Source organism: Rhinatrema bivittatum, chromosome 5 (genome assembly GCF_901001135.1).
Source record: "Rhinatrema bivittatum chromosome 5, aRhiBiv1.1, whole genome shotgun sequence".
In the NCBI taxonomy this organism is placed as follows: domain Eukaryota; kingdom Metazoa; phylum Chordata; class Amphibia; order Gymnophiona; family Rhinatrematidae; genus Rhinatrema; species Rhinatrema bivittatum.
The window spans coordinates 241,085,146-241,100,115 of record NC_042619.1 but is presented as its reverse complement, the minus strand read 5'-3'; the positions used below and the strand labels follow the sequence as shown (position 1 = coordinate 241,100,115).

The 14,970-nt window shown below is 44.0% G+C and overlaps 1 protein-coding gene across 3 annotated transcripts in view; it reads left to right on the top strand.

The window, feature by feature from the left end:
* Positions 1–14,970, top strand: part of EVA1C (eva-1 homolog C) — a 108,256-nt gene that overhangs the window by 42,687 nt on the left and 50,599 nt on the right. For 2 of the 3 annotated variants that reach the window (XM_029603590.1, XM_029603587.1), the window contains exons 3-4: positions 10,856–10,979; positions 12,410–12,574. In XM_029603590.1, the coding sequence (XP_029459450.1) occupies positions 10,856–10,979; positions 12,410–12,574 (289 nt within the window). The remainder of the gene's footprint in view (positions 1–10,855; positions 10,980–12,409; positions 12,575–14,970) is intronic. The other variant, XM_029603588.1, reaches the window with a different exon arrangement.

Here is a 14,970-nt window from a genome sequence, read left to right as displayed (position 1 = left end):
CCTCTTCAGGATTATTGATTCGGCTTGTGCGTCCAGGTTGGGTGTCCGGTTTTTGGATGCCTTGTCGGGCCTCTATAAGTCCAGGTTAAGCGGCACCTTAAGTGGCCATCCTGCTTACCTGTGCGCACAGGTTGAGTGTTTTGCTGTGCGCTTAAGTTTTTTGCAGCACATATCCTTAGATGTCCCAAACCTAGGTCCCCCTAAGAATTGGACACCTAAATTTTTGGACACCTAGGTTGGACTCCTTAAAAAAAAGAAAAAAACAGCTGGATACATGTCTTCAGTCGCTGCTTAGCATACTGTCGACCTAATGCACCTACACCCAAGTGCCTTTCCCTTTCCACTGCCTGTCATATTCAGACATCTCAGCCTGGAGTGCCTGCTAACTTGTGCCAGTGCTGTTTGAAGGCTCAAAGAGAAATAACGTCCCCTGATTTCACTAAGCCTAGTTCTTCCCAGCCGGATTTGGGTCTGGGTAAAGAAGCCCCTGATATTGGAACTCCCCTAACTGGTTCATCAGCAGGGGAAGGTAGCTCAGTGAGTATGCCTCAGGTGCCTTCTGGTTTTGGTATGGATCCTTCTTCGTTTTCATGGGTAGAATTTTTCTAGGGATTGCAATTCTTTCTTCAGGCGCAGTCCTCAACTCCCAAGGCAGAATCGCAGGTAGGAACCTTGCTTGGACCTACTGTTAAGCGCCGGAGTACACTAAGATCGGCAGCAGGTCTTCGTGATAGGGATCCGAATGGCATAGATGATGAGGCCGATCCTGACTCTCTAGAGGATGGAGAAATTCCTCCAGGAATAGAACAGTATAGGACTATGCTATGGTTCTTCCATAGAGATGAACTGCCGGCCCTGATTTCCCTTACCTTGAATATCCTGGGAGTACCTGGGGCAGATTCCATGTCTGAACCAAAGAAAAATCCCATTTTTGTTTCTCTGTGTAAAGCCTCTTGGATTTTTCCCTGTAATGGAGGGCATTCAAGAACTGATTGATCTTGAGTGGGTGCACCAGAGGCTAATTTCAAAGGAGGTCTGGTTTTGGAAGGCCTGTACTCTGGATCTGGTGGTGAAAGCGTTTACGTTATCCGAAGGTGGATGCGCTTGTATATGCAGTCTCCAAGCGGACGACTATCCCCATAGAGGGAGGATTGGCCTTGAAAGATGTGCACAATAGAAGGATTGAAACTATCCTTAAGCAGGCATTTGAAGCAGTGGCAATGACTTTGCAAATAGCTTCCTGTTGTTTCCTGGTGGCTCACTCGTGTTTACTTCTCTCTCAGGAGGTTGATGACTCTGGGGTGAATTTCAGGGCAGTTATGGAGGCAGTGGCCGCCTTCTTGGCAGATGCAGGGTGCAATTTTGGTCTGCACCTCAGCCAGAGGGATGGCTTTGGTAATAGCAGCCAGGCGTCCCTTATGGCTGAGAAATTGTTCTGCCGATGCAACCTCCAAGGCTAACCTCAAGAAATTGCCCTTTAAAGCCTTGCTCTTGTTTGGGAGCGAGTTGGAGAAACTGGCCAGTAAGTAGGGTGAATCACTGGTCCCTCGATTACCAGAGGATAAGAAGTAGACGCCACACTCCTTTAACATGAGAGGTCGTGCTAGGGGATCCAAGCGTTTTCAACCTTATAAATTAGCAGATTTTCAGAGGACTCTGCCATTTGGTAGGTCTCAGTCCTTTCATCCCAGACAGCCCAGAAGGGACGCTGGCTTGGGTAGTAGAACCTCCCGAGCTTCCCAATGAAGGTTTGCCAACCCACCCCTGGGAACAGGAGATAGGGGGACACCTCTTTATCGTCTATCAGAGGTGGGTCAAGATCACATCTAATCAATGGGTCTTGGAGGTGATATGAGAAGGTTATGCCCTGGAGTTTCACAGTGTTCCTTGGGATGTGTTCATAGTTTCTTCGTGCCACTCCTCACAAAAGTAGGCAGTGGAAAATATATTGGCAAGGCTCCTCAGTCTGAGGTCTGAGATTCCAGTGCCCACGTCTCAAGAAAATACGGGACGATATTCAGTTTATTTCGATTTGCTCAAGAAAGAGGGATCCTTTCATCCCATCCTGGATCTCAAAGATATCAACCATCGTCTGTGGGTGTCGCATTTTCATATGGAGACCTTGCGCTCGGTGATAATGGCCATGCAATCGGGGGAATTTCTGACTTCTTTGGATCTGTCTAGGGTGTATCTTTACATTCCCATTCGACTACAGCATCAACGCTTGCTGCGGTTCTGGGGCACCATTATCAGTTTCGGGTGCTGCCTTTTGGTCCTGCCACCACTCCCAGGACCTTTTCCAAGGTAATGGTGGTACTGACTGCAGAATTGAGAGAGGATGGGATCCTGGAACACCCGTATTTGGAAAATTGGCTGATTCAAGCCAAGTCGCTGGAAGAGAGCTGCCTGGTGACCTGCAATGTGCAGGAACTCTGGGTAGTGAACCTGGCCAAGGGCAGTCTTCAGCCTGCTCAGTCATTGGAATACCTCCGGGGTTCGGTTCAACACGAGGAAGGGCATGGTTTTCCTGCCAGAAGCTTGTATTCAGAAGCTGATGGCACAGCTACGTCTGTTAATGAACACACTGTGCCCGACCTTATGGTCCTAAATGCAAGTACTTTGTTTAATGGTGATAACCCTGGAAGTGGTACCATAGGCAAGAGCTCATATGCATCCTCTTCAGCACTCCCTGTTGTCTCGGTGGAACCCGCAGTCTCTGGACTATTCGATTTGGCTCCACCAGCCAATGGAAGTCTGCTCTCACCTCCAGTGGTGGTTATAGACGGATCAAATAAGGAAGGGAATTTCCCTAGCACCACCAGACTGGCTAGTACTGATGACGGATACAAGCCTCCATAGTTGGGGATCTCACTGTAGTGGACAGCGCAAGGGCACTGGGATGCAGAAGAATCTCTCTGCAACATCTGTTTGGAAGCCAGGACAGTCCAGTGAGCATGTTTTGCAGTTCAGCAACTGGCTGCAGGGTCGAGCAGTCCGGATAATGTCAGACAACACAACGGTGGCTTGCATAAATCGGCAGGGAGGAACCAAGAGCCAACAAGTATCACAGGAAATAGATCAATTTATGGAATGGACCAAACTACATCTCCAGATCTTAGCCTCACATATAGCAGGAAAAGACAAAGTAAGAGCAGACTTTCTCAGCAGGGAGAGTCTGGACCCAGGAGAATGGGTGCTATCGAACGAGGCCTTGCAGCTGATTCTGGATCGCTGGAGTCTCCCATTTCTAGACCTGCTGGCAACTTCCTGCAGTGCGAAAGTTCCGGGATTCTTCAGTCGTAGGAGGGATCCAAAGTCATTGGGAATCAATGCCTTGGTGCAGGAGTGGCCAGAAGACAAGTTGCTGTACGCCTTTTCTCCATGGCCCATGTTGGGCAGATTAGTCTGAAGGATCTAGCGCTGCAGAAGGATGGTGCTCTTGGTCGTTCCAGATTGGCGCGGGAGACCGTGGTATGTGGATCTGCGGCAGCTCCTGGTGGAATTGCCCCTTCAACTTCCAGTGCATAGGGATCTGTTGCGGCAGGGCCCTCTTCTTCACGAAGATCCAACTCTATTTTTTCTTACGGGTTGGCTCTTGACAGAGTTCACTTGCTGAAACATGAATACTCTCCAGCAGGGATTTCCACCTTGCTAAAAGCTAGGAAGTTCTCCCTTGGCCTATGTGTGGGTTTGGCGAGTGTTGGAAGTTTGGTGTGTGGATCGAGGTGCTTTTCCTTGTTTGGTCAAGTTGCTGCTCATTTTGGAGTTTTTGTAGAATGGCTTGAATAAAGGCTTGGCCCTTAATTCATTAAAGGTACAAGTAGCAGCTCTTGCCTGTTTCAGTTTGTCAGGTGAATGGTGGATCCTTGTTGGCTCATCCTGATGTGGTCCGTTTCCTGAAAGGAGTGGAACATCTTTGTCTTCCTTTGCGGTTTCCGGTGCCCTTTATGGAGTCTTAATTTGGTATTGGTTTTCTTAGCGGGCCCTATGTTTAGACAGATGCGTAACCTGACCTTGCAGTTTCTGACCTTGAAAATTCTATTTCTTGTGACAATTTGTTCTGTGCATAGGGTTTCCAAACTGCAGGCCCTATCTTGCCAGGAGCAATTCCTCCAGGTGACTCCAGGGATAGTGCAGCTGCATACTGTTCCTTCCTTTCTACTGAAGGTGGTACTGACTTTCACTTGAATCAGTCCATCTCCCCTGCTGTCTCTGGACAGAGAGAGATGCAGTGGAGTATCGTCTGTTGCGACTCTTGGATGTCAAGAGACTTGTCAGGTATCTAGAGGTTACTAAGCCTTTATGAAAGAAGGATCGCCTGTTTGTCCTTCACGGCAGTACTAGGCAGGGAGAGCCAGCCGCGCGAGCTATCATAGCTTGCTGGATTAAGGAGGTAGTCACAGCTGCATACATTGATGCTGGGAAGCAGTTACCTAGTCAGGTCATGGCTCATTCTACTAGGGCTCAGGCAGTGTCATGGGTGGAGGTTAGGTTGTCTCCCACTGACATTTGCCAAGCTGCGACCTGGTCTTCCTTACATACTTTTTCCAGGTATTTTCATCTGGATGTATAGGCCCAGGAGGACGCTACCTATGAACGTGTTGTTTTGACTAGACTGTGCGCAGCCTCCCGCCATATTCAAGAGTAGCTTGGGTACATCCCACTTGCTCTGGATTCTTCTGACTGGGCACTAAGAAATGGAGAAATTACTACCTACCTGATAATTTCTTTTTCTTTACGACAGTCGAATCCAGCTTCCCTCCCTTGGCTGCCAAATGGTTGTATTATGGTCCTCTTCCATGGCTATGTGTTACAGGGATTACTGGTAAGTGTTAGTCCAGTTCCTAGACTAGTGTTAATACTGAAAAGAACTCAGAGCAAGGTTACCTAGATAATTGGTCCCACAACTTTTACTTTTATTTTATACTCAGTTAAGTTAGAAAAACTCCAGCTTAAGCATACCCCTTGTGTGATAACCATATTAATCATATACATGAACGAGATCCATGCCACTTTTCTTATACATTATTTTATATGAGCATGTACCGACATTGTAATGGCACTTTTGTAAATTAATCTATAACCAAACCAAATATATGTGCCTATATGTGAACCGTTGTGATGGTGTATTACTGGACGACAGTATATAAAAGATTTTAAATAAATACATTCTTGTCTAAGCTCAGTGTTGCCTGTTGGCTGAATATTGAAATGGTTATTTGCTTTAATCATGTTTTGCTAGTCTGTCCACAGTTGCTGATGACACTGCAGGGGTATATACTGTGACGTCTATTTGCTCAGTCTCATCTACTGGTAGAGGTGCATAACCCACTAGTTCTGGATTCATCTGACTGTCCTAAATAAAAGGAAATTATCAGGTAAGTTGTAATTTCTCATTTGGCTACAGCCTGGACCAGAGCTTCAAAGGTGAGTTTGGAAAAGAGAGTGAATCCCAGGCTACAAACTAGATGACTGATAGGAAGAGAAACCAAATCAATGGGTTTTTTTTGTAGAGTGAAGGAGGAGGAGAAAGTGGTGGTAATGGCTAGAGCTGTGGCGAGTGCAGAAATGCGGCTTAGTTCATTCACTGCCCCCTCTCCCCACTCCCCTCACCAGTGCAGCTGTGCCTTGGATCTGGATTTGGCAACAGCTGTTTGCCCTGCACCTCCCGGCCGTTGTCACTGTCCCAGCTCGGGAGCCTGACAGCATTGTCACCGCCAGCCTGGAAGAGATCCAATTCTCCACCCTCGCAGAGCCTCAGCCACTTTTGCTTTCTGATTTTTAAATTTTTGTTCGGTTGTTTTATTGACTGGAGGAGCCTGGTGAGAAGATGCAGAGGAACACAGCCAGTCATGACAATCTGGAGCGGCATTTATGCCTCCTGCCTATTCATTCAACCCAAAAGATGTTTCACAAACCCACTCTGCACTTCTGGAGCATTATCATTGGATGAGAATCAACTTAAAAAAGCCACGGGGCAATGATTGGATATGGATGCAAGTTGGCATGCATTAAATTAGAGCTGAAACAAGGGGCAGAGCTGTCCTACGACGAGTGAGGTTATCAAATTTGCGGATGATACAAAATTATTCAGAGTAATTAAATCACAAGGAGGACCTTGCAAGACTGGAAGATTGGGCATCCAAATGGCAGATGAAATTTAATGTGGACAAGTGCAAGATGTTGCATATAGGGAAAAATAATCCTTGCTGTAGTTACACGATGTTAGGTTCCATATTAGGAGCTACCACCCAGGAAAAAGATCTAGGCATCATAGTGGATAATACTTTAAAATCATCGGCTCAGTGTGCTGCAGCAGTCAAAAAAGCAAACAATGTTAGGAATTATTAGGAAGGGAATGGTTAATAAAATGGAAAATGTCATAATGCCTCTGTATCGCTCCATGGTGAGATCGCACCTTGAATACTGTGTACAATTCTGGTCGCCGCATCTCAAAAAAGATATAGTTGCGATGGAGAAGTTATAGAGAAGGGCAACCAAAATGATAAAGGGGATGGAACAGCTCCCCTTTGAGGAAAGGCTGAAGAGGTTAGGGCTGTTCAGCCTGGAGAAGAGATGGCTGAGTGGGGATATGATAGAGGTCTTTAAGAACATGAGAGGTCTTGAACAAGTAGATGTGAATCGGTTATTTACACTTTCGAATAATAGAAGGACTAGGGGGTATTCCATGAAGTTAGCAAGTAGCACATTTAAGACTAATCGGAGAAAATTCTTTTTCACTCAACACACAATAAAGCTCTGGAATTTGTTGCCAGAGGATGTTGTTGGTGCAGTTAGTGCAGCTGGGTTCAAAAAAGGTTTGGATACGTTCTTGGAGGAGAAGTCCATTAACTGCTATTAATCAAATTTACTTAGGGAATAGCCACTGCTATTAATTGCAACAGTAGCATGTGATCTTCTTGGTGTTTGGGTAATTGCCAGGTTCTTGTAGCCTGGTTTGGCCTCTGTTGGAAACAGGATGCTGGGCTTGATGGACCCTTGGTCTGTCCCAGCATGGCAATTTATTATGTTCTAGAAGGCCCTTGCCAAGCTGCATGTTGAGTATGGGATTTAGTATTGAGCACAAGGATGGGCCATATGTTGGGCAAAGTACAAAGAAGAGCCACTAAAGCTGATCAAGTGCACTTGCACATGCTGATGGATTGTCTGGCCTGGAGTTGTTTTCATTTTAGCCAAGGGATTGTTCAACTGCACAAATACATGGAGGAACCCTACAGAGGTCATGCAAAGAGGGTCCTTTTATGTCTGGAGCACCAAAAAAACAAAGGAATGCCCTGTGTGATTGAAGGAAACATTTTTCATTATAGCAAGGAGCTCTTTATTCATATAGGGTGAAATTAGGTAACATTTTATCAACAGAAATTGCTATGGTTACAACAATTCAAATTAAAACAGGACAGTATATTGGAAGAAAAAGAGCTAGGTGGCACCTGGGCATGATGATCCAGGGAATTGGGCTGATCACCATATCTGGGATGGCAAAGCCTTTTTTGCATTGTGTGGTTGATTTGGTTACAGATGTGCAGTGGCTTTAGGCCTATAAGGTATTACTATGTGCAAAGATCTGGATAACAATCAGAAGAGGTTGACTTCTGGAGTCTAGCTGATTACGGAGCGGAGTAGCTATGTTAGAACAGAAGTAAGACCAGAAACGGATAGAAAGTTTGTATTCATTTCATGCATCAAGCTTTGCTACCCTGTTATAATTTTATTTTGAGTGAAACAAAGCATGCCAATTACATCTTTTGGGAGGCATAAAGACTTCAGAGATTTTATTCCCTGTTTTTGTCCAGGGGTCAATTCCATTTTATTGCAGTAGTTCTCCTGGTGGCGTGTAGAGATATTCTTAAATGATTATTGATAATCCTCCCTCCTATGCACATATCTTTAAAAGTGAAGGAAGGATACGCCAAACTCATGACTCTTAGAAGACTAAAACAACTATTAACTAATAACTTCCGATCAGTGTTACAAGCTCTGATTTTCGCTAGCATGGATTACTGTAATGCCCTTCTACTGGGCTTACCATCCACCTCGATAAGACCACTCCAGATACTACAAAACACTGCCGCAAGAATTCTGACTGGTAAAAGCAAAAGAGACCAAATCACCGAAACCCTAACTGAACTACACTGGTTACCCATTGAGCAAAGAATACAGTACAAAACCCTATGTACCATACATAAACTAATACATAACAAAAAAGCTGAATGGCTGAACACAGCCTTTCATGTACACTTCCCTCACAGAAACCTGAAATCAGCAAATAAAGTGTTACTAACTATTCCCTCGGTGAAAACAGCAAGACTAACCCAAGTGAGGGAAAGGGCGCTATCCTTAGCAGGACCTATACTATGGAACACCATGCCTTTAGAAATCAGATTACAAAGAGACATCAAAACTTTCAGAAAAAATTTAAAAACATGGCTATTTAAACAAGCGTATCACAAAGAGAATGGAGAGTAGAACCCGAGGAGCATAGGATGCGGTCAGTAGAACACCCACGCACATTACCCTAATCTATACGTGTGTGTATTGTATTTTTTTTTTTTCGTTCAACACCAAATGATAAGATATTATGACTAATCTATTTTAAAGCTGTCCCAGATAAGAATGGACATGACTTACCACACCCACCAATTAGCATTTATGATGAAACTGTTACCGTAACTTGATGGCACCTGTTTAGTGGATATAAATCAAGACATATGCCATCATTATTATTTGTGCCTTGTTGTAAACCGTTGTGATGGTACCTAGCTTAACGATGGTATAGAAAATATTTTAAATAAATAAATAAAGATGCAATATGGCAAGAATATATGGTCACTCATATTCAAATAGGAAGGTATGACGTGTACCTATGGAATACATGAAGGCATGGCACTGTTTTTATGACTCGCTAACAATGAGTGACCAAATTATATTACAAAATGTAGGATGCTCCCCAAAATGGTAAGTGAAGAATCATCCTAGTAGTAGACCTTCTGTACCTAGTTGAATTGAATAACAGAATGGGAGGGATATACGAGTGGGAGGGTGGGGAGGGGAGGACTCAGTAAGGGAGAATAGGTGTTATTACCTAATGGCTTGTATATCGACAGTTGATAAATGTGAAGTAACATTAATGTTCTTTGTTCTCTTATATGTTTATGTACTGTTTGATTATAATAGTTTGAAAAAAAAAGTTGTACTTCAAAAATTCATATCCAAAATACAAGCAGAGGGAAATAGTCAGAACTATTCCTGCATTGTGCTTGAGAAAGAAATGGATAGGAGAGAGCTCTTCAGAGCCATAGCATGCCTATGGCCAATGTGGCCTCAGCCATATGCCACTACCAATGGGCACCATGTGCCAGTGAAAGCAGTGTGGCTGGTAGGGCCTCAGTAAGAGAAAATGCAGCACAGCCCCACTGAAGTCAATAGCATGGTTGGTGGGGCTTTAGTAAGTAGAAAAGCAGCGCAGCCACACTGCTAATTCTCTCAGAGCCGTGCTGTTTTTCCTCCTACTGAGACCCCGCTGACCACAGTGTCTATTTTGGCGGGACTGTGCTGCTGCTTCTTTGGAGGAAGAGTATGCCTGCCCCGTCCTGTCCTGCCATAAGGAGTCCAAGGCCAGAGCTTGGCCGGAAGTGAGAGAGAGCATATGTGTATGTGTGTGGGAAAGTATGTGTATGCACAACAACCCCACTTCCCCTCTGCCTACTAATTCATGATAATTTCAGGGCATCTGGAAATCAAAAGTCCCCAGGTAAGGATAACAGGATTTTTTTTTTTTTAACTCATTAGTTTTAATTGTTGAGTGTGGATGTGTATGTTCTGAAATATTTTATTGGTGTTTTGTAAAACATTTTTATGAGTTTTTAATTGAGTGTTATTCTATTCATTAGCTTTGAATTATTCTTTTTATTGGTGTGGTTTTACTAAATTTATTGTTTTATGAGGCATGGTAATGCTTCTGTTTTTATATTATTGCAGTTCATATAGAACTTGGCTTGTGCGGTTTCCAGTTCAGTTTTTGTCTGTATGTTTCTGTTTATATTTTATAGTCTCTTTATTCTGTATTTGAGGGTCTATCTGTGTTTTACATGTGTGTCTGAAGTGAGGAATACTAGTAGTGTGTAGTTTTTATGTAGGGATCTATAGCAACTTGGCTTATTCTGTTTTCCTAATAGGGGGTCTATTACTGTTTTAAGCCTGATGTAGAATTTGCAGTGTTAACTATCTATGAAAAGCTATTGCTGTTTGATTGCTAGCAGTTAGTGTTTTGATATAAAAAATTTATTGCATTGTAATTCTGTTTTCTCATGGCTCTGAGGTTCATGCCCATGCCCAAGATGCATTACAGTAGGCCTAATACCATATGGGTTCCAAGTGTCTCTCTTGCTTTTTTGCAGGGTTTTCTGGTTGGCACCATATCTGTGCATGTAAATATAAGATACATATTGTAAGTGATATTTTTACCTCAGACTGGGCTTTGTGTCATTTTTCATGTAAAATCTGTTCTGCATAATTTTTAATTGTGTGTGATGGGGTACAAGGCTGTAAGGTTTTCCTAGGGTGCCTAATACTCTTGCACCAGCCGTGGGCATTGCTGTACAAACATTTAAGAGTCTCCCAACTCATGGTGTCATGTGTTTAGGTGTGGGTGTGGCCACTTGGCCTTAGGTACCATATTGCCTGGCTACTACTCTGGAGCTCTTCCACAAGGCTGTTCGAATTGCAAGTCTGTTACCCTTCTCCTCCTGCCTGTCATCAGGCACAGCTCTGTGTTACTGAGGGACTTGGAAGCTCTGTCTCTCTTTAATGTTCTTTGTGCTTTCTTTGCTTTTAGAAAGTTCAGGATGAGTGTCAGAACGTGCGCTCCTGTCAGTTCCCTGTCAACAATCGACTTTTTGGACCTGATCCTTGTCCAGGTCTAACAAAATACCTCCTGGTCTCCTTCAAATGCAAACCTAGTAAGTAACCAGACTTCAACAGCTATCTGATAACTGCTCTTCATATTCTGAAGTTTCTCTTGTAAGGACCCAACTTTAGTTAAATAGGTGCTTTGTTAGATGCTTTTCTAATTGTGCCTGCTGCATCTTCACATTAATGAGCACAGGCATGGTGTGGTAACACAGGTTTACTCAGGAGCTAAGGCCTGCACGTGTGGCTTACATAACACAATACAAAGTCGCTTCACATAGTCCTTGGTGCTGACCTGTACATGTTGGGACTGTAGTGCAGTGTTCAATATTTTAGAAGGGCATAGGAGAAGTTTGGCAGTGTGAATCAGTTCAACATTTTACTACTAAATCAATTTTTTCTGAATGTCTTTACCCTTCCTCCTTTCTGCCCCTGAATTTCGGGGAGCAGTCACAATAGCAGGGGAGTCACATGTCGCATCCCACCGGCAGGATCCGTTTGGGCTGACACAAATGGCATCGTTTGCTACATGAGCCGGTCAGAGTCTGCTTTGCATGGCCTTCTCTTATAAGAACATAAGAAATTGCCATGCTGGGTCAGACCAAGGGTCCATCAAGCCCAGCATCCTGTTTCCAACAGAGGCCAAACCAGGCCACAAGAACCTGGCAATTACCCAAACACCAAGAAGATCCCATGCTACTGATGCAATTAATAGCAGTGGCTATTCCCTAAGTAAACTTGATTAATAGCAGTTAATGTGACTCCCTTCCAAATTTGGCTGCGCCCAGGTGCATAGAGAAATTACAAGGGCCTGTTTACTAACTGCTTTCTCCCATTTGGTGTCTTGGGGAGGGGAATGCTTAGTAAATAGGCCCCATAATGTATAATAGCACATGAGTAATTGAAACAGAGTATCATTGCTTGTCATGTGCACTCTATAAATATTAAATAATACCCAGAGGGTAAAATTGTATTTTATTTTTTCCTTTTCTTCCCTTTCCTCTCCCTCCATGGATGACTCTGCTGGTGATACAGGTCTCCTTGCTAGCGCAGTGCTTGCAGCAGAGCTCACCCTTGCAGTATTACCCATACTCGCACCCCCCCCCCCCCCCAAGAGCCCAAACACATCATCTTCCTGGTGTGCCCAGTCCCGCTACTCCCAATGAACAGGTGGCTTAAACACAGCTGAAATATCAAAGTATAACCAGGCCTAAAAAAAGGAGAAATAAATGATCTCATCTAACTGAGGTGCACTCTCTTCTTGAGGCCCCCAGGCAGGACTTGCTCCCCCCCCCCCCTGCAGATGGAGGATGAGAACCTGCATAACTCGTGCTGTTCTCTAAGCCACGCTGCCTCTGAATGTTGTGGAGGGCTTCCATCTGGGTGTCCCGTCTGTACCTTTTTCCTCTGAGCTTCTTTCATCTTGGTCGATGCATGCACAGCAGAACTGTTGATTTCAGCTTGTCAGTAAGCGATGCAGTTATCATTTTAGCCGAATACAAAACCAAATCAGCGTGTGAAGACTCCGAGCTGAAACTCCATTGCCATGAGTCTAAGTTCCTGAACATCTATGAAGCAGCCTATGGCAGATGGGGAGACGAGACGGAAACCTGCCTCCCAGGAGGTAACAGCATTCCTCAGTTTGGTAAGTTCAACTTCTGTACTTCTGAACAGAAAGGTCATTTCCCCAAGCACTGAATAGGGCATGAGGTGCTCCATTTCCTCTAATTTTTGTCCACTTGGTGTGACAAAAACTTCCACTAACGATAAGAGTGAAAAGTGGGTGAGCTCCCTTCTTGATACAGTGTGAGCCAGGGAGTAGTCCGAGCTTGCTGGCAGTGTTCAGGGGCTCCCAAAGAATTTGCTGAAATCTCACAAGAGACTCCAGGAAACTGTAAGATGCAGCTGCTGACCGCATTGGAAACTTACCAGATCATGAGGTTAAAGCAAAAGAGTGAGCATGCCAGAACATCTAATAAAAATAGACAAGGACTAGATAACTTTTTTCTTTATTTACAGTGGAAAGGCCATTTGATAGCAGTTCATCCCATTAAAAATACATCTCATAAACAAAAATATACATTTAAGAAGTCCATATTCAGATGGTTTGTATGGCTAAGTGGGTCATTCACAAAAGGAAAAATGCTGCAGGAATCATAAAGCCGCGGTAAATGGCTCTGTGGCTTTATGATTCACATATATTTTTCCTCGGGGGGGGGAATACTGTGGAAGTAAAAGGCCTGACATACGAGTGATGATGGCCCTAGAACTGTGGGGATGCCATTGTTTAAAGGGGCCACTTGGCCCTGAATAACCCCCCTCCCCCCATCCCGTGAAAAGAGTGAACACACCTGAAGGTCTGCATAGACCTCCCCCCCCCCTGTTTCACTCCACGACCGCCCTGAGGCCTTGTCATAAAGGAGCTGCTCGACCCCTGAATAAGGCCCCCCAAAAGAGTGTAAACCCCAAGGGGTCTACATAGACCTCCTGTCCCACCCCACCACAGGAGGCTTATTGTTGTAATTAAAAAAAAAAAATAAAATTTTAATGTTTGTAGAAACCTTGCCACTTGACTCCTCCCCTTCATTCCAAACATATGGTCCCCAGAGACTGGCACCGCAACACCAGGCCCCCCCCCCCCTCTTACACACAAAATGATCCCTGGTGTTCTAGTGGACCCCTAATCCCCACCTTCTATCACGTGATGGGCAAAGGTTGGAAGGTGCCATTTTGGAAAATAGTGACCACTGGGTCCAGAGCCTAGAGAGCACTCCAGACCCCTACTAGACAATCCGGGGGGGGGGGGGGGGGGTGTCAGGAGCCACTAGAATACCAGCGATCACTTTGTGTTAGAGAAGTGGAGGCTGGGGGGTTACTGGACAAACAGGAGTCTATGTCTGTAAATAGGGACCCAAAGAGGTCTAGGGTGGGGCTTCCTTCAAGCATTAAAACTTTTTTTTTTTTTTTTTTTTTTTAAATTTCCAACATGGGTCACCTGCAAAGGTGGTGGTGGGTGGGACAGGGGGGTCTTTGCAGTCAAGCAGCCCCTTTAAGACAGGGTCTCTGGAGACTTGGGATGTTCATCAGTGTCCCAAGGCTCCTGTGGGAAATTTAGCTACAGCTCTTCAGTTGTAGCTAACTTCAGATCAAATAACGTGGCTTGTGAATTTTTCAGCAACGGTATTTGATTTGCATTGTTCAGGGTATTTATGAACTGATTAACACATTTGCAGGTTAATGAGCTCATTTAAATACACACATGACAGGGCTCATTTAATGCAAGGTATTGAAATACCCTGCATTATCACGGCTGTTTTTCTCGCTGTAAATGGCATATCATGGGTTAATGAATGAATACCTAAGTTTGGGACTTTGCTGAACTAATCACGGTAGCTCTAACTTATTGTTACCAGATACGTCCGAGGTGTTCCTAGGCCGTTTTGGGGCTGACTCTGAATATCAAACCTATCTTAAGTATGGTCCTGCTGTGAGGCAGTCCTAACTTATCCTGATAATAACTTATCCTGATAATAACTTATCCTGGAATATCCTAAGTTACCTGAATATGTCTATCTGGACTGCCCACAGCTGAATATCTACCTCTAAGCAAATAATAATAAATACATGATCACACGGCTGGATCTTTATCCCCATTTTCACTTGGGTTTCTTGGTGACATTCTGTAATGTACTGTTCTTTCCCCAAAGTTTTCATTTTTGTCCTAATATGCTCTTTATATTTGTAACTTTTTTTTATTTTTAGGATAAAATTTGGGCACCATTATGGCCGTGTCTCCTATTTTAGAAAACTTTTTTCCATTTTTCATCTTCCTAATTAGGTAGTCATTTCATATACATTAACCTGATGTTTTCACGGGGACAGGAATATTAAACAGGTTTTCTCTATTAAATATTCATACACTCTAATTTAATCAGTTCAGCATTTGTACAGTTCAACCTCTAATCAGAATAAATATATACTATCCATTGTTTTCTGAGCATTTCTGGATGTTCTACCAAAATGCACAACCAGCATAGATGG